This window comes from Dipodomys ordii, unplaced genomic scaffold (assembly GCF_000151885.1).
Source record: "Dipodomys ordii isolate 6190 unplaced genomic scaffold, Dord_2.0 Scaffold10, whole genome shotgun sequence".
NCBI lineage: Eukaryota > Metazoa > Chordata > Mammalia > Rodentia > Heteromyidae > Dipodomys > Dipodomys ordii.
In genome coordinates this window covers 17,532,008-17,552,153 of record NW_012267226.1, presented here as the reverse complement: position 1 = coordinate 17,552,153, position 20,146 = coordinate 17,532,008, and the positions used below count along the sequence as shown (strand labels likewise).

General features: G+C 40.2%; 1 protein-coding gene and 1 long non-coding RNA gene across 2 annotated transcripts in view; one reads left to right on the top strand and one right to left on the bottom strand.

The window, feature by feature from the left end:
• Positions 1–1,673, bottom strand: part of LOC105980695 — a 19,140-nt gene extending 17,467 nt beyond the window's left edge. The window contains exon 1 of the long non-coding RNA XR_001174755.1: positions 1,415–1,673. This is a non-coding gene — a long non-coding RNA (uncharacterized LOC105980695). The remainder of the gene's footprint in view (positions 1–1,414) is intronic.
• On the top strand, positions 1,520–20,146 carry Nxpe4 (neurexophilin and PC-esterase domain family, member 4). Its single transcript, XM_013009587.1, has 7 exons — positions 1,520–1,594; positions 10,729–10,802; positions 11,036–11,141; positions 13,058–13,791; positions 14,924–14,985; positions 16,160–16,366; positions 19,429–20,146. The coding sequence occupies exons 2-7, from the start codon at positions 10,750–10,752 to the stop codon at positions 19,962–19,964; spliced, it is 1,698 nt and encodes a 565-aa protein (XP_012865041.1). The 5' UTR covers positions 1,520–1,594; positions 10,729–10,749; the 3' UTR covers positions 19,965–20,146.

Below are 20,146 nucleotides of genomic sequence, written 5' to 3'. Positions count from 1 at the left end.
CATCTGGTAATAACCTTTTAAAATTTTTGTATATAATTTTTATTATCTTTAAATAGTCATAACCAAGTTGTCTCAATGTAACATGCCAATGTATGAGTACAGTGCAGCTTGAATAATGTGCATTCCATCGTTCTCCTCCAAATCTCCCAACCCACTCATCCCCTCAGATTACCTGATTTTATTTTCACATCCGTACATTGAATATTATGATTGCATTCACCATCCCTTACTTTCTCCATTCCGGTCATCTCTCCTCTTGGATAATGACCTCTTTGTTGGCAAAGTATCAATGTGCAAATGACCACATGGCAAGAGACAAGTGCACTAAAATAGTTTCGTAGTTAATAAGTATTTGATATAAAAATCTTATCAACATAATAATGGCTATAAAAACCTATAGCTACAGAGAGTGAGGGAAAGGATAACACTGTCCAAAAAGAAATGTACTCTTTACCTGACTTGTATAACTGCAACCCTTCTGTACATCACTTTTATAATAACCATAAAAATTTTAAAAACAAATTAAATTTTAAAAAATAAATGTTAAAAAAATCTTATAGCCAACATAATGGAGAAAAAGTAAGATCATTTCTGTTTAAGTCAGGAATGAGAAAAATAATGTCCACTTTCTCCACTTTTATTCAATATAGTGCTACAATTCTTATCCAGAACAATGAGGCAAGAGAAAGAAAGAAAAGGGATACAGATAGCACAGAAAAAAGTTAAATTTTCCTTATTTGCAAATAAAGACTGTAGGGAATCCGCAAAATCTCCTTAATTTGATAAACACCTTTAGTAAGGTAGCCTTTAGGAACAGACTAAGATCAGGAGAACAATCTTATGGTAGCCTCAAGAAATGTAATAACTAGGAATAAACCTAGCAAAGGTTTATTATTATAAGACCTTGAAAAAGATACTAGACGCTGGAAATATACCCCTTGTTCACAGATGAGCAGGACTGTGTGTGCAATCAACAGACTCAGTGCAATATCCACAGAAATTCTAAACAAATAGAAAAATCAATCCTAAAATTCACATTAAAGCACACAAGACCGTGAATAGCCAAAGCGATCCTGAGGAAGGAAATTTAAAAAAAAAGTTTGAGGCTTGACAATAACTAACTTCAAATTACAAAACTCAAGTCCACAATTGAGATTTGGGGGAAGATAGTGGTGGAGCACTTACAAAGGAAAATTAAGGATCTCCTCCAACCAACAGGTAACCCAAGGGCTTAAATAAACAGGGCAAACCAGTTTAAGGACCCAGGCAGAATAGTAAGCAGACAGTCTACTAAGGATCAGAAGTAATTGAATCCTAAACTTCTAAAAGTGAAGAAAAGGTGCACATGTGGACACACATACACACACACACACACACACATGCACGCACGGACGCACACATGCACACAACTTACCTAAACTGAAGGGACCAAGGTTCATCAAAGGCCAGAGCTAGAGCTGCTCTGCTGCCTAGAAAGGAGGCAGCCATTTCCGGAGGACCCAGAGAAGCGGGAAACAAAGGAATTTTACTTCAGTGCACACCAGCTGCTGCAGTAGAGGAAGCCAGGAAAGAGGCCAGCTAACATCCACCGAGGGTGAGTGACTTGCTCCCCAAGAACCCCCTGGAGCAGGGAGGAGAGCCTTCTGCATGTCCCCACAATGTATACCCCACGTCCAGGACACGTGGCCACACATACTGAGCAGCCAGAGAGGTGATCACTGTGGGATCCAGTCATCACCTACCTCCCCATCAGGGCCCCAGTCCATGCTAGCCAAGCAGATCCCAGTGGGGAAGTTCAGAAAGAGATGCTAGGCCCTGGTGGAGGGCTAAACTCATAGTCCTGTGGCGGACAGCTGAGTATGTGTCCCACTGCCTGGGGCTTATTGGAAACAAAACAGGAAAAGCCGTTAAGCCGGGTCACAACCTGTAGCTATGGAGACTTCCTGTGTTTCATTTTGGCCCGAGGTACCGCCAGCTCAGGAGAGACATCCTAACTGGGGCTGAAGGACCGTGCCTCCTCTCCCTCCAGCGATTATACTGGTTCAAGCCAGATCAGATCAGGGAGCTGAAACTGAACAGGAAAGGTCATCTTGAAGAGAGAATTTAGTGGGCAATCAATTAGAATCTCAACAAAGAATGCTGTGTGGGGTGGGACAAGAGGATTCTTTTTAAAAACGAATACTCATCATTGCTTTTCCTTGTGTGTATGTTTAAACGTTTTGGTTTGGGTTGAGTCGTTTTCATTTTATTCCGGGGTTGAGGATTACCTCTTTTTATTTTTATTGTTTGTCAATTTGGTTGGCTACTGATTTTTGGTTTTTTGCTTTCTTCCCCCTCTTCTTTCCTTTCTTCCTTTTCTTTTTCTCTGTGTCCCTGCTCCACCTACCCTACCTCACCCTTCACTTACCCGAGCATCCTCAGCTTTTCTACTTGTTTCTGACTGCTGACATCACCACTCTTCATCACAACTGAACTACATACCTACCCATTCACTCTCCGGCCACCTTCCTCGTATCTCTTCCCTAGGTCTCTCTACTCCTAACCTCTCCATTACTATGGAATGTGCCAGGCCCCAGTGTGTACAGTGAGACTGGATATATAGGTAAAGCTACCAATGGTATCCTACAGTATGTAAAGATGTCACTGTGTTGACTTGGAGAAAGCATTAGAGCTGAGGTACTTCCTCCCACAGCCGCAGGAACACCATCCACTCACTTAGTATCTTATCTACTGAGAATTCAGAGACCAACCCATCAGGAAAATTTCAGGCATCTAAAAACTCATACTTCAAAGGAGTAAATGCCAACACAGAAAGAGGAGACAGAGGGGAAATATAACAACCCCCACCACATACACACACAGGAAACAATAGTACCACAAGGAAGCAGAGGAAACCTCATATACTAAGCTCGAAGGACCGTTGATAAAAATGTTCAGTGAAATGAGAGAGGATCTCTACAATCAATTTCATGAACCCAAAGAAATAAAGGAACTCAATGAGAACAGATATTAAAAAAAAAAAAACCTAAATGAAACCTAAGTGGATGTTAATAAAGGGGTAAGTCTCTTAACAAAGAAAAGCCGAGATCCTGATTGTTTCACTGCTAAATTCTATAAGACCTTTGGAGAAAAATTATTATCAGTGCTCCTCAAACTTTTCCATGAAAAAAAAAGGGTGTTAACACTACCAAACTCATTCTATGAACCCAGCCTTATACTCATTTTAAACGGGACTCAATAAAAAAGAAAAAAAACTATACACCAATATCTTTGATGAACATAGATGCAAAACACCCTAATAAAATACTTGCTAACCAAATCCAACAATTACTCAAAAAATTGCACACCATGATCAAGTCAGTTTTATTCCAGGGATACAACACTGGTTCAATATATGTAAATCAATAAACATAATATACACATTAACAGAATCAAGAACAAGAATTATATGATCATCTCAACCGACACAGAAAAAGCCTTTGACAAAACTCAATATTCTTTTATGATAAAAAGCTCTGGAGCTTTTTTTTTGGCCTTGCCTTTCAACTGTGCATAGCTGGGTCAGCAGTTCGGTAAATAAACTTCTTTTCCTGCCTGAATAGTGCATGGTGTTCTCTCCATCGGCTAGCTAATGAAATCTACCTAATTTTAATATGCCTTACATATGGTGCTGTGACTCAGATGGGGTTTTTGAGTTGGAAATGTTAGAATTTCCTAAGCACCCCTTTTCTGTGAGCTAAACTGCTTTGAGACACCACGCAAGACTTTTCACCAATACTATTGCTGCCCTTCACATCCACGTCCACACCACTACTCTGACCCTCAGTGCTTCATGGGACTTCTTCCAGACTTCAAAGACTACCACCAAGGGACAGCTACTGCCTTCTGCCTTCTTGTGGAGGGGACCACATCTCAGCCTTTTACCCCTATTATTGGAGCCCCTTGCCAGCAGGAAGTAGCCAGAGAGAATCTTTATCCTTTTTCATAATTATCAAAAGGCTGGAATGTAACGTCTGCCCTCGGCCACCCAGGCCCTGTGCAGACACCTTCTTACCTCTTGGCTAATTTCCACCCAGTATCTGTTACCTAGGTAACTGGCATACCTGGAAGCATTCACCTCCCCCTCCTGCTACTTCACATCCTGGGCCACTTCTGGTCACGCCTCCCATCTGGCATTACGAGGGTCCTAGGCTCTGAGGTCATATCAATGTGGCCAACACCTGGCCTACCTGGCCCTACCTGACCACACCTCTTCCTTCTCAACCACAGTGGGGGGTGGGGGGCAGCAGTTCTGTAAATAAACTTTTCCTGCCTGAAAAAAAACAGTTCTGGAGAAGCTAGAAATAGAAGCAACACAGTTCTACAGTATAAAGGCTATTTAAGAAAGCCTACAGCAAACATCATACTAAATCATGAAAAACTAAAACCATTTCCCCTAATAGCAGGAACAAGATAAGGATGTCCACTCTCTCTCTCTATTCCTATTCATTATAGTACTGGAATAATACTGGAAATCCTAGCCAGAGCAATAAAACAAGAACTAGACATAAAAAGGATCCAAATAGGAAAAAGAAGTCAAACAATTCCTATTTGCAGATGATATAATTCTATATCTAAAGGACCCAAGGAACTCCACCCCAAACTCTTACAGCTGATAAATACTTTTCATAAAGTAACAAGATACAAAATCAACCCACAAGGGCTAGGAATGTGGTTAGTGGTAGAGTGCTTGCCTGGCATGCATGAAGCCCTCAGCATCACATAAACAGAAAAAGCCGGGAGTGGTGCTATGGCTCAATTGGTGAGTGCTAGCCTTGAGCACAGAGCAGCGCAGGGACAGTGCCCAGGCCTTGAGATCAAGTCCCAGGACCAGCAAAAAAAGAATCAACCCACAAAAATCAGCTTTTCTGTATACCAACAATGAGCAAATGGAGAGGAAAATTGAAAACTATAGTTTCAATAACCTCAAAAAATAAAATACCTAGAAATAAACCTAACCAGGGAAGTAAAGGACCTCTACAACAAAAACTATTAAGACTTTGAAGAAAGAAATTGAAGAAGCTACAAGGAGATGGAAAGATTTCCCATGTTCATAGATTGGAAGAATTAATATCATGAAAATGACCTTACTGCACAAAGCCATGTACAGATTCAATACAAACCCCATCAAATTTTCACAATGATAGAGAAAATAACCCAAAAATTCATATGGAACCACAAAAGGCCCTGAATAGTCAAAGCAATCCTGATTTTTTTTTTAAGTAATGCTAGAGGTATCACAATTATAAACTTCAAGCTTTACTACAGATCCATAGAAATATAAACAAGTTGGTACCAGCACATAAACAAGATTTTCATACAGGGCTGGGAAGGTTGCTCAGTGGTAGAGCACTTACCTTGCATGCATGAGGCCATGGGTTCAATTCCTCAGCACCACATAAGCAAAAAAGAAAAAAGCCAGAAGTGGCGCTGTGGCTCAAGTGGTAGAGCACTAGCCTTGAGCTGAAGAGCTGAGGGACACCGCCCAGGCCCAGAGTTCAGGCCCACGACCCGACCCAAACAAACAAACAAACAAACAAAGACTTTCATACACACACACACACACACACACACACACACAAAAGACCACCTCTTCTCTTTAACAATTGATGTTGGGGAAACTGGACAACCATATGCAGATAACTGAAACTGGATCCCTGCCTGTCAAGTTGTATTAATATTAATTCAAAATGGATCCAATACCTTGATGTAAGACCTGAGACCTTGGAACTGCTAGAAGACGAATATAAGAAAAATTACTGGCACAGGCAGGAACTTCCTAAGTAAAATTCTAAGGGTACAGCAAATGAGAGAGAGAATTGATAAATTAGATTCCATCAAGTTAAAAGTTTCTGCACAGTGAAGGACATAGTTACTAAGCTAAAACTACAACCTACAGAATAGGAAGTCTTTGCCAGCTATATGTCTGACAAGGTACAACTTTTTAAAGATAATTAAAACAAATTATACTACTGAGCTACAGTAACAAAGACCATAGTAAGCAAAAACAGATACACAATCCAATGATACAGAATAGAAGGTCTAGAAATAAGCCAATATGACTACAGCCATGATATCTCTTCTCAGAAACAGCCTTGTGCTACATGGTAGTAGCACTGGTGAGACTATAGAAGACCTTGTTGATCTGAATTAGTCTCAGGTCACTTTCTTTCCTATTTTCTCTGTCTGAAACACATTTAGGCATTTTCATTCTTCCAAATAAAGCTGAGATAAAGTTGTAATTTTCAACAAGTCTTCTATCAGAAAGGAATCGCAATTACCATCATCTCCCTAAATATAAGTTTACCTTCAAAAAATAAAGAGAACTTAAGAATCTTCTTACCTTGAACTCCAGATTGAACTTGACTCTCAGGATCCCCATGAGAAGAGTAGTCTATCTCCAAAATCAAGGCCCTATAAGTTTTCAGTTCCTCTGCTCAGATATACATTTTCCTAGGATAAGCAATATTTATTGGAGATAAAGTGCAAATATATTCATTAGAGGCAAAGTTCACACAATATGTATTAGAGATAAACTTCATACCCCTATCAAATGGTATATGGCTTATGCCAAAGCTCCTACAAGGTGATTGGACTATAATCCTTAGCATACATTTACAAGCCCTGGTTCATCTAGTCCTAAAGCCAACTCACTAATATAAGTATCTCAATACAGTCTCTGTTGGGAAGACTTAATCCATTAGTCTTCATAATCTTCTCCAAACAGAGATGACAGGTGAATCCGGCCTGTATGTCTTTATTCTATCATCTCCGTTGGCTAGTATTTCCATTCCTAGTCAACCATGAGCAGCTGCTTAAATGAGAACACAAAGAGCCCTGAAAGGACAAACAGTATTCTACACATCCTGGAAAATACATTCGACATGGAGAATGAAGAAAACATTATCTCTAAAACAAATAGTAGAAAATCCTGTAACGATGTGCCATGCATATACCTACTTTACAAAATGGAATCCTTCCCCTTCTAAATCATCTGCCTTCAAGTTTTTCCACTTTTTTTTATTTTGGGGCGGGCGGGGGGGGGTGAAGGGTACATGTTTGCTTTGTAATTTATATGACTAGAAGGTCTTATTGCTTACAGTTTTTATCTCACAGTCTTCTTGTTTCTTTTCTTATCTTCATGGGAAACAGGTTGCTTTATAATGTCGGTGAATAAAAATAGAATTTGTATGTATATTTATATGTAACTGGTTTGGTGTAACTTGGATAGTTTCACATCTTAGAGAACCTTAGAGTTCTTCTTCTTGGACTCCCAACATACCCTGAACCCCAGTGCCTTCAGAGATCATAAGTGTTTCAGGTGACCAAGGGGGAAGTGCATTGATCCCTAGTGTGAGCTTTGACTCCACATCAGTGGAGACTTAATGTCAAGTGCCACCATTCTGATAACAGAATCATTTTTTTTAAGGGAGTATTTTTTGTTGTTGTTCCTTCCTCCTATTTATGCAGTTAACATCTCTCTACTCTCTTTTGCAACATAACATCTCCTAACTTCTGGAAGTACCTCATGGAGGCTTGAAGCACAGCCCTGGGAATCTGGGTTCAAAGCCTGCATCTTCCATTTACTATGCTTAAAAATCTTGTGCCTCGTTCTCCTCACCTAAAACAAAAATAACTGATCTGATGAATGGTAACCCCTTTGTACAACTACTTAAAGATAATAAGACTATAATTTAAGAAAAACAGCCAGGCCATGCCAGTGGCTCATGCCTGTAATCCTAGCTACACAGGAGGCTGAGATCTGAGAATCACGGTTCAAAGCCAGCCCTGGCAGGAAAGTCCGTGAGACTCTATCTCCAAGTAGCCACCAGAAAACTGGAAGCGGCACTGTGGTTCAAGTGGTAGAGTGCTACCCTTGAGCTGAAGAGCTCAGGCACAAGCACCCAGGCCCAGAGTTCAAGCCCCACAACCAACAATAAGCAAATAAATAAATAATAATAATACACAAAAATGCTAAGTTGGATCAGGAGAGAATGAGGAAAGGGTGATATCGTCCAGAAAGAAATGTACTCTTTACCTGACTTATGTAAACTGTAATCTCACACACACACACACACACACACACACATGCACATGCACACGCACACACACACACCAATCCTGGGGCTTGAACTCACGGTCTGGACACTGTCCCTGAGCTTCTTTTGCTTAAGACTAGCATTCTTCCATTTGAGCCACAGCTCTACTTCTGGCTTTTTCTGTTTATTGGTACTGAGGAATGGAACCCAGGGCTTCATGCATGCTAGGCAAGCCCTCTACCACTAAGCCACATTCCCAGCTCGCTTTAATACTTCTTTATGTCTTTACCTAATAACCATTCTAAAGCTGTTTTCACATGAGGTGGCTGGTCTAGGGTTGCTCAGCTGTGCTCCGAGGCATCTATAATAGAGAATATTTGCAAAAGGGTTTGACTTGCTGCTCCTTAGGAGCCAGAGGCCACTTATGTTAACACCCTACTTTGAGTCCTAGATTTATGATTTATATGCTTTGATCATATAGACACTAGTTTTTTTTAAATGTGAACTTTGCATCTTTGTATGAGATAGGCATACTAGACATTCTTGACTTAGAGAAGAGAGAACACAGAAAAATATTGAAATAATTTGTCCAGGTTTTCTGATGAAGTTTGACACTGGGTGAGTCTCAGCTTCATGGCATTTTCAACATTCTGCTCATGTGATCTAGCCAAGTTAGGGCAGACCTTCCAATTAATATCTTTCTTATTGATTATGCTTTAAATGCTCTGTTTTTATGCATTGCATTTTCCTTCAAATAGTTTAAAAGCTGGGTATGCTATCTTGTCGTTAAGAAATATTTCAGCATGGGGCTGGGAAGGTGGCTCAGTGGTAGCGCGCTTGCCTTGCATGCCTGAGGCCCTGGGTTCAATTCCCCAGCACCACATAAGCAAAAAGAAAAAAGCCGGAAGTGGCGCTGTGGCTCAAGTGGTAGAGCGCTAGCCTTGAGCTGAAGAGCTGAGGGACAGTGCCCAGGCCCAGAGTTCAGGCCCCACGACCGGACCCAAAAAAAAAAAGAAATATTTCAGCAGGCACTTGTGGCTCACACCTGTAATCTTAGCTGCTCAGCATGATGCAGAGCCAGCAAGGGCCGGAAAGTCTGTGAGACTCTTATCTCTTAATTCACTACCAAAAAGCCAGAAGTGGAGCCTGTGCCTCAAGTGGTAGAACACTATCCCTGAGGAAAAAGGCAAGGAAAAGTACCCAGGCCCTGGTACCAACACACGCACAAAAATAAATTAGAAAATTAACAAGTACACAAATCCCAGACAGACTCAGACTTAAGAATTTGAGCTTTCATTCTCTTATGGGGAATAATCAGTATTATTGTTTGGACTTCATTGAAACTGAGGTTCTTCTTAGCTCAATTCAGCAAAGTCTTTGAGTAGATAATATGCACTTGAATCCCAGCAGTTGGGTTTTGAACACAAGGCTCACATGGGAAGTAGGAAGTTTTCCTCTTCCACAAGTAACAATGCAATCATTCAGACTCCTGGCTCTAGTCCCTTTTGCCTTGTCAGACATCAATCACCAGCTTTCTAGCATTAGAATCCTATAGTCTCAGGATACTGAAATCATTTTATCTACTCTTGGAGCATTTCATTTCTCCTTTCTCCACTTGATCTGATAACTCCAGTTTGTGATCCTGGCCCCTCCTTAAGATGGAGCTGGTATGCTGACGTCTGCAAGCATAAATAGGCAGAAGGTATGAATCATAACAAAAGTGTTCACCACACTGCAGCTTATTATATCTGCTAGTTTGGGTTCAGAGAGAAAATGTCCCAGTAGTGAACTGGTAGTTTCAGAAGAAAAACTCCACGTTAAGCTTGCTGAGTTCCTAGGCATGAGACAGAACAAAGTCTTCACACTCAAGGTATGAAAATACTTGCAAGTGGAGCAGGTGAGAATGGTAACATTTGTTCTTTAGATGTCATAAAACCCTTTAATATATATGTAAAACACTGCAAGGCGTTCAGGAATAAAGTAGGTGCTCTTTTGAAGAGTACACAATTTTAGAAAGGCAACATTGAAACAATGCAATGTTTTTTTGTTTTGTTTTGTTTTGCCTGAGGTCTCATGCATGCTAGACGGAGGCTCTACGGTTGGTTTCCAGCCCTAGCCAAAGCAATATGGCTTTTTAAAAATGTTACTGCTTTTTTTAAATATATATATATATATATATATATTATTGTAAGGATACTGTACAGAGGGGTTACAGTTACATGAGTAAGGTCATCAGTACATTTCCTCTTGAGCATTGTTACACCCTCCTTTGTCTTTCCCCAGCCAATCCCTTCCCTCCCCACTGCTGCCCCCACCCTCCTAAAGTTGTACAGTTCATTTTCAACTTAGTGTCTTGTAAAGCGTCTTGGCTTCAAATGACAAGTTGAAATTCCAAAACTACTCATCTGAAGGAAAGAAAACAACAAAGCACAAAACAAAATGAAACAGCACACCACTGATAAAGACTCCAAAGTATTTGAAAAGTAGTAAGTGGGAGCTTTAAAAAATAAATCCTTCCAAAGCTTCATAGTGCTTCAAAGGCTGGTAAAACAGGAATTAGGAAGTAGGAAAGATCAATATACATTTGAAGAGCACTGTGACAAATATATGTCAAAGTTTGTTGAAGTTTTTTGCCTGCTGTTTGTTTAAGGGAAGAGAATAAGGAAGTGTGATGACCCGGAACCTGGAGACATCACTGGACACCAGCAAGCTGGCATGCTTCAGGTTCTTGACTTGTCTTTTTAAGCTCATGGTGGGTGCTGGGACATCTTCTCTACAGAACATACAAGCTGATAGCCAGGGACGGCAGCTGGGAGGGGAATATTTAGTTCCAGAAGTAACTTATCCAAGGACTGAAAATAATCAGAAGGCATTAAAAAATGCCACATGTTCCCACGTTTCCCTTTGTGTGGTTTCATGGTACGTTTGTGTGACTTTCTTTGTAATGTTTCCTATAGGATCCCGATCATGAAAACAGCCGTGGCAAGTCGTAGATCGCTCTTGGTACTGTCGCTTATATTAGCCTCCTTGATCACTTTCACAGTTTTCCAAAACTCCACAAAGGTAGGAATTCTTTTCTTTGTCCTTAAAAAACAAAGTATACTTTTTTACTCGGCATTTCTCTTATTCTAGCAAAGTTCAAGCTGGTGATCTACAGACTGTAGTAGTGTCGTTTGAACACCTTACACAAAGCAATACAGCTGTTGATTGTCAAACAATAGTAGTATAGCTGGGGACAAGGCTGGGGGTGTGTTTACACACCGACATCCCGCCTTTCCACTGACCTATGCATCCCAACGATCATTTACATCCATCTTTTCAAACCTATAAGGCAGTTTCTAGGGAATAGGGCATTTATGTTTTTATGTATCTGCCTTTAAAACATAATTGATGCTTTTCGAGGGAAACATTTCCCTACTCCAATATCAGACTGTTCTCTGTCCAAACATTTACTAAAATAGTTGCTGATTTTTGTGCTGGTACTGGGGCTTGAACACAGTCTTCTGCTCTCACCTGCTTTTACTCAAGGCTGGCACTCTACCACTAGAATCGCACCTCCACTTTCAGCCTTTTTGCTAATTGGACAGAAGACACTAACATGTTTCTGCAAGAGCTGGCTTTGAACAGTGATCCTCAGATCTTAGTCTCCTGAGTAGCGAGGATTACAGGCTTGAGCCACCAGTGCTCAGCTTCCATGAACACTTTTAAATGTTCTGTTTGACAACCTTTGTTCTTTCCTTTGACAGTACCAGGGTTTGAACTCAGGGCTTCAACTCTTGCAAGGCAGAAGCTCTACCACTTGAGTTATGCCTCTGGTCATATTTTCTCTGATTATTTTTGAAATAAGGTCTTGCTTTTTGCTTGGGCCAGGCTGGATCATGATCTTCTTATTTATGCTTCCTGCCATAGCTGGTGGGTGAGCATCACCACACCCAGCTTCTTCTGTGGAGATAGTCTCTTGAACAGTGTGAGTTAATACCCAGATCATTTACTTTATTCCACTGGTCAGTCTGTTTTTGTGCTGATATTCAAGCTGATTTTTGTTACCATGGTTCTGTAGTATGACTTCAAGTCCGGTATTAGGATTTCTCCAGCATTGCTCTTTTTGCTGAGAATTGCTTTAGCATATCAGGATCTCCTGTGCTTCAAAACAAACATTAGGATTGACTTTTCTGTCTCTGCAGAGCACAACAGTGGGGTTTTAATGGGAATTGCATTGAATCTGTAGACGGCTTTGGAAGATAGCCCTTTTCTTAGTGTTAGTTCTGCCAATCCATGAACATGAGAACTTTGTGTCTCTTACTGTCTTCAGTTTCTTTCTTCAGTCTTCACAGTACATCTTTTTTATATTGTACGTATATGTACAGTAAGTATTGTCTTAGATAGTTGTATTTGTTTTCTAACCTACATACAAAAGTTATTATTAGAGTATTTTAATTTTGACTGGGTTCTTATTGTTACCAGTGTATTTTATACTTTTGTTTGCCTTTGTGTTGTTAATATCATTTTTATCTTTCAGTGTCAAGTACTACTCTTAGCATTTTGTGTAAAGGTAGTTGTGGTATGATGTGGTGTGTGATTGTGCGGTAGTGATGAGCAACTCAGCTTCTGTTTGAGATAAATCGTTTTTCACTAAATTTTAGTTTTAAGGTTTTTGTTAAAGCGTTCATTCTCTACATGGACTTTTCACAGCTTCCCTGTAATGAAGGTTTAATAACCCTCACTTTCAGAGTTCCCTGTAGGAGTCTGGGGTTGACTAGCTCTTCCAAAATAGATTAGCCAATGAAAATTAAAGTCACCTTTTTAAAGAAAAAACACCTGGCATAGAAAACATATATGACCATGAAACTACAGTGTTGCTTAATTTTTTTGCCTCTCATTACTCCATGAAGATAAAAGCTGGCCAATCTACAAAACAAAAATTAGTACACGAATAGGAACATTGTCTATGTGCTCTATCCTGTTTCTTGTCATTTCAGATATGGACTTCATTCAAGTTTCCCATCTCCTTGCAACTCTGGAACGTCACCAGAGAGTCCTCGTGCCCCAAAGCACAGCTGAACCCAGCAGTTTCACCAGCTAACATGGAGCCGAGAGTCAAGGAGATCATAGGGAAACTAAACCAGATGATCCCACCCAGACCCTTCACCCACATGACCACCACCACCAGTGCCAAACACAGCAGAGCCGTCATCCTCAACCCTCAAGACTCGTACTGCAAAGGAGACCAGCTAGACATCCTTCTGGAGATGAGGGACCACTTGGGACATCGGAAGGAATATGGCGGGGACTTCCTGAGGGCCAGGATGTCCTCCCCAGCCCTGAAGGCAGGTGCATCGGGAAAGGTGACGGACTTCAACAACGGCACCTACCTGGTCAGCTTCACTCTGTTCTGGGAAGGTCAGGTTTCCCTGTCGGTCATGCTCATCCACCCCAGTGAAGGGGTGTCTGCTCTCTGGAGGGCAAGGAACCAAGGCTATGACAGGGTCATCTTCACCGGGCAGTTTCTCAGTGGCACCACCAAGGTCTATAGCGATTGTGCCCTGGCTTTCAACTCGAGTGCTGAGCTGTGCCAGTACCTGGATGCTCAAGACCAAGAAGCTTTCTACTGTGTGAAACCACCGCACATCCCCTGCGCTGCCCTCACGCACATGTACTCCAAGAATAAGGACGTCTCCTATCTTAGCAAACAAGAAAGGAGCCTCTTTGAAAGGTGATACTATTGCTGGGTTTTGGTCTATATGTCAGAAGGACATTCTCCCTGTGTCACGGCTTAGGGATTGTTTAAGAGGAGCTCTTTGGGAAAGGAATTATAAACTCATTTGGGGCTGGTCACCAAACTTTGGTGACCTTATCAATGAGCTAAAAAATACAGGCAAAAATAAATTTTAAAAAATACAGGCAAAATGCACACTACAACAAGTACTAAACATATGTATGTGCTCTAATACATTATTTCTCGATCTCAATACACCGAATTGTACACTCTTGAGGAACTATATTCCACGATCTAAGAGGTAGAGAAATGGAAATTCACTAAGAAGCCTGATACAGTAGCCACAGTAATCAGTTTATCATTAACAAATAACAATATTATCACTAATAATGGAATACTCTAGCTTCTTGAGTGTATTTTGATCTGAGCACCTGTAGAATAATTGCAATGTCTTTTTTTAAAACTGTATTGTTATTATAACAATGATGTAAAGAGGGGTTATAGTTACATAAGTCAGATAAAGAGTATAGTTCTTTGTGTACCATGTTAACCCTCCCCTCGCTCCTGCCCAGTTTTTCCCTCCCATCCACCCACAAGTTGTATAGTTCATCTTCAACATCATGTCTGGTGAGTACCACTGCTGCATTTGTTCACCCTTTGCCCTGTATAACTGTGCCCTCCCCCTTATCTTCCCAAAGATAGATAAATTAACAAACAAGACAAAAAGGAAAGAAATCAAAAATAGCAAAAAAGGAAAAAAAACTGGTTTCCATTTCCTGGAGTTCATTTTTGGGGTGTTTTTTTGGGGTCCGGTCATGGGGCCTGAACTCTGGGCCTGGGCGCTGTCCCTCAGCTCTTTAGCTCAAGGCTAGTGCTCTACCACTTGAGCCACAGTAACACTTCCGGCTATTTTTCTTTTTGCTTATGTGGTGCTGAGGAATCGAACCCAGGGCCTCATGCATGCAAGGCAAGTGCTCTATCACTGAGCCACCTTCCCAGCCCAACTGGAGTTTATTTCTGATAAATATTATTTTACATGATCAGATGCACATAGAAATTGCCTTTGTGTTCCTCTCCGAAGAGTATCCTCCTTTGGTCTAATTGTGTGTGCAATATCTTTCTCTTTAAGGTCAAATGTAGGTGTGGAGATTTTAGAAAAATTCAAACCGATTAATGTTTCCAAATGCAAAGGTAAGTGCCCCTAGTTTGCTAGAAGACCACCTGAAGAGTTTCCTTTTCTACTGGCCAATGAACTGTCTATCCTCTCTGCATTCTGTTCAACTACTTAACTAAGGCCGGCCATGGTACCAGGTCGCAATGAGAGGGAATGCTTGGAAGAATGAGGGTATCACAAACCTGCCTGTAACTACATATAATATCACCAAACTATTCATCGTCTGACACTAACCGCCAATGTTAAAACACCTGAAAGTCAAGAACTCTACCTAATTCTTCACCTCCCTCCCATATTTCTGGTTGCCAATGAGCCCAATCTAAGGCTTCCAGCCTACCAGCTAGGAGTCTTCTCTCCTCCTAAATCTTTTGCCACCTTTCCAGACATTCTTACTACATAATACTACATAATTTACTACCATCTAGAAAACCCCCACCTGAAAGGATTTTAGGCAATAACTTTTATGTCTAAATTCGGCATTAACATATCTCTAATTATCCAAACACCCTTGTCCACCCCGAAGTAAAAACATTGCACCTGACAGAAGAATGGTCCTTTTCAGCCCAGATGCATGGCCAAACTCATGCCCACTGTAAAAATACTAACTTACTCCTTTGAGGTGACGCACGGCCACTGCTCCACGCCTGCCAACATCACCTTCCTATGGCTCAGAGCCTTCACGAACCAGTGAGCAAAGAAGAAAGCTTAGCCCCTTTTGGACCTGCAGGGTTCTTTTTAGTCTATAGACAAATCCTTTCCCTCACTTCACAAGCCAAACTAATCATTCATAGTTTTGTTTTTGTTTTATACCACCTGGCCTCTAAGTCAAACCATTTATAGTGTGACGGTGGCCCTGAAGGATACTGCAGGAGTGTGTGACAGATGTAGAGGCAAAGTGAGTTAAATTAGTAGTTTAAAGGAGCTTCCATGCTATGCATGACTCAATGATATAGCTTCCATAACAAGGGTGATGAATACATGGTAGCATCAGGTCATTTGTTTTTTTCTTGGAGAAAACATGTTATCTTACCATTAAGGGAAATATATAGGAAACTCACATCAGAAAAAAAATTACTGAAATACAAAGGTGAGGATGCATTAATAAACCTTGTCTACCACCAACCCCAACTACCCTTTTAGGAAAGATAGTATACATGCTGTTAGATCCTTACCTTGTTCATTCTTTGGCAGAAGAAATAGTTCCAGTGAAAGAGAAATGCAAGCCTGGAACCAGATTGACAATCCCCAGTGGGCACGTCTGGCAAAACACATGGAACCCGGTCTCCTGTAGTTTGGCTCAAGTCAACATGAAAGACTGCCTCAGGGGAAAATTCATCTATCTAATAGGAGATTCCACGATCCGCCAGTGGATGGAGTACTTCAAATCCAGTATTGACAGTATGGCTCCATATAAGCTCTATTATTCATATTCCTTTCCGAAACTGTCTTTCTACTTCCAAGGAATTTGGGGAATGTCTCTTCTTTATCACGTTTCTTGATCACCACACACCAAACAAAATGGTTACCTTTCCTTCTAAAGAATACATTTATCTGTCTGGAAGGGAGCTAGTGCAGTTAGCTGGCTACCTAGTCAGTGTAGGTAATATTTATTGCCTATTATCTCCGGAGAATTTACTCTTCAGTAGTTATATAACATGTTTAGAAAATGATAGATGGAGACAAAGATTATTTAGCCTACTAAATGGTATTCTAGATGCAAATATACTGAGTTCAAACATGACTTCACATTGCATATGGATGACCTTGGGAAAAGCTGCATTAGTAGGTTTCCTAGTGTGATAACTGGAAATGAAAGCACTATCTACCTGGTAAACTGAGGTAATCCTTATGATGCCTTTATACTACCGTCATGGAGTAGGTTCTCAATATTACAAGCTTATAGGCCGTCTAATCATTACCTGATAATAGGACAGTAGCAGAAGTGAGGGACTCACTTGTGCATCAAGTAGGCATACAGTTAAAAGCATGGGGTAGAGAGTAAATAGTCATGGGCTGTGCCACTTAGAAACCTTGGGCTTGTGGCTTGTTTTCCCGTCCTTAGTTTTCTTATCAAAAGAACAACAACAATAATATCACTTGCTCTTTCTTTCAACAATGAAAGGAGGAAATAAATGGAAAGGATCGCACATATTGCAAGATACATTAGCAAACAGAAAGTATTCAAAAAGTGATAGCAATAGCACTTATTAAAATGGATTAATGTCAGAGTTGGGGCAAAAATCAGTTGTGAAACCCCTAAGTTCATTGCTTTATGTACTGAACCAAACATGTACCAGCAGTCATTCAGAATCCACTAATAGATCTTAGCTATTCCACTTAGAAATCATTGCTATCAGCTCATCTAAGTGTCTGGGCCCGGGCTCTATCATTGAGGACAAAGCAATGATAAGAGTCATAGGTCTCTACCTTGGCCTTCTTGATATGAGACCACTCTTGGAAGCTCCAGTGCAAAATAAAAAGCTGATCTTCTCAAAAAGGGGGAAATTGGGAGGGTTTGGGAACCAAGTTACAAAAAGATTCTTTTTTCTTTTCTTTTTGTCAGTCACAGGGCTTGAACTCAGGGCTTGGATGCTATCCTTGAGCTTTTTCACTCAAGGCTAGCAGCACTCAACCACTTTTAAGCCACAGCATCACTTCCGGTTTTCTGGTAGTTAATCAGAGAGTCTCACGGACTTTCCTTCCCAGGTTAAAATCTGAACCTCGATCCTCAGATCTCAGCCTCCTGAGTAGCTAGTATTATAGGTGTGAACTATTGGTGCCCAGGCAAAAAGATTCCTCACAGAGGGAGAGTTTTAAATTGTGGCCTCTAAGAAATGATGAACTCTTAATCATCTTAGATCCCTCAGCTAAAAAATAAAGATGTCATCATGATAACATTTAGCATTACATTCTACAATGATGGGCACCTTAGGTCATACAAATATGGAATTACTAAGTTTCCTATATTCTTCAGCTCATCTTACACAATATAGTAAGAAGATATCTTGAACATTTTGTTAAAATTTTAAAAAGAAAGAGAGAGGGAGTGAGGGAGGGAAGGAAAGAAAAAGAAAAAGAGAGGGAAGAAGGAAGGAAGGAAGGAAGGAAGGAAGAAGGAAGGAAGGAAGGAAAAGAGAGAGGTGGGGAGGGAGAGAGGGAGGGAGGGGAAAGGGAAAGGGCAAGGGAAAGGGAAAGGAAAGAAAAGAAAAGAAGAAAAGGAAAGGGAAATAACCAACCCTTCAGGGTTGGAGGAATGGTTCAGTTGGTAGAGTGCCAGTCAAAGAGCAAAGTGTCAGTACCCTGTTTGAGTCCTAGTCTCAGAACAACCAAAAAACAATTCTCATCTTTATGTTTGGAGTGTGCTTTGGAAAGCTGAAGTTAGCTGAAAGCAGACCAAGCAAATAGCTCTGCCATTGCCCCCCAAACACGCTTTAGTATCTGTTTTGCAAACTCGATGTCTTACGACCTCAGACAGCCCTTCACATCTAAGATTGTACATGTACAAAACACTAACAATTATTGACTTGACTTCTTTTTCATAATTTCTATGCGTAAAACAGCCGGCCCTGATATTCTGGTAAAGATCTAAGTAGCTTGATAAAAATGGAAAGAATTCATCTTAGTCTGCATGTTGTGCTTATTTTCAAAAATGTCAAAATAAGGCAGAAAATTTTCACTAACTGTGTGAGCGTGGACAATTTGACTTCCTTGCTTGGTTTGCTTCCATACAACATGGCAATTTTATATATATATATGTATATGTGTATACATATGTATATATATATATATATAGTTATGAACATTATATATATATGAACACAATAACTTTTATTGAAGAGCATGACAGTATCAGCCCAAACAAATATTTTGTAAACTAAAAAGGAGTTCACGATCACTATTATCATTTTTTTGAAGATGATATACTCAGTTAATATTTCATGTATATGAAAATAAATAGAAGTGTAGAATATAATCTCAGATTTAATGAAATCTACAGTTGGGGAAATTGGTTTAAGTCAGCCTCTCCATGTTAATGACATCAATTAGAAGTTTTATTTCAAATGAGTTCAAGCCACAGTTAATGAGTTATAAAAAAGCAATTGTTACAAAACTCACCACATTATCCTCCATTGGTGTTCCTCTCAATGACTAACCATCCCTGATATTTTCTGTGTGGTTCTACAAGAGGTTAAGCATGATCTCCTACGTCCATATAACAGGTTTAATTCTTTAAGTATTCATCAAAAGAATGCCCCCCTGAATAATAATAATGTCATATAATAGACATTATACATAATAAATCAGATATATATGTTATATAATATATAGTAATAATAAATCAGATAAATCAGATTTGCTTATGTAAATTCAAACATCAAAACATTTTCTCCTATCTTACCGATGAGCACATCTTTGTAATTCTGTTCTCCTTTCATTTTGTGGTCGCCTGTTATCAACAGCACTGAAACCCGTGGACCTGCATGAGTTTGGAAAATTGAAACACCAGCTTGCTGTGGATTTGGATAGAAATATCAACATCCAGTGGCAAAAACATAGCTATCCCTTGATTGGATCATTGGTCTATTCCGTCAAAGAGATGGAAAACATGGCCCGAGTAATTGACAGAACGGGAGGAGAGAAGAACACTTTCATTGTTATTTCTCTGGGCCAGCATTTCAGACCTTTCCCCATCAATGTTTTCATCCGAAGAGCCCTCAACATCCACAAAGCGGTACAGAGACTTCTTCTGAGAAGCCCAGACACTGTGGTTATCATCAAGACAGAAAACACCAGGGAGATGCACAGTGATGTGGAGAGATTTGGCAACTTCCACGGATACATCCAGTATCTGGTCATCAAGGACATTTTTGAGGATCTCCATGTGGGCATTATTGATGCCTGGGACATTACAGTTGCATATGGCACAAATGACGTCCACCCACCACAATACGTAGTTGGAAATGAAATTAATATATTCCTAAACTATATTTGCTAGATCACACATATCTCAGAAAATTATTTAACAGAAAGGTCTGTTTTCCGTCTGAGAAGGTAATCTGTACTACGGCTGACAGGGTCTATGAATTGAGCCAAACAAGTTATATTAAACTGGACTGAAGCTCAGTAACTGTAACCTTTTGGTATTATCACCTTTATATAATAGCAATTAAAAATTAA

Excerpts from the sequence above, each read along its gene's own strand:
- Nxpe4 (XM_013009587.1), top strand. The coding sequence starts at position 10,750 with ATGACCCGGAACCTGGAGACATCACTGGACACCAGCAAGCTGGCATGC. Across the intron at positions 14,986-16,159 it reads TAATGTTTCCAAATGCAAAG|AAGAAATAGTTCCAGTGAAA; the intron begins GTAAGTGCCCCT and ends ATTCTTTGGCAG. Across the intron at positions 16,367-19,428 it reads CTTCAAATCCAGTATTGACA|CACTGAAACCCGTGGACCTG; the intron begins GTATGGCTCCAT and ends TGTTATCAACAG.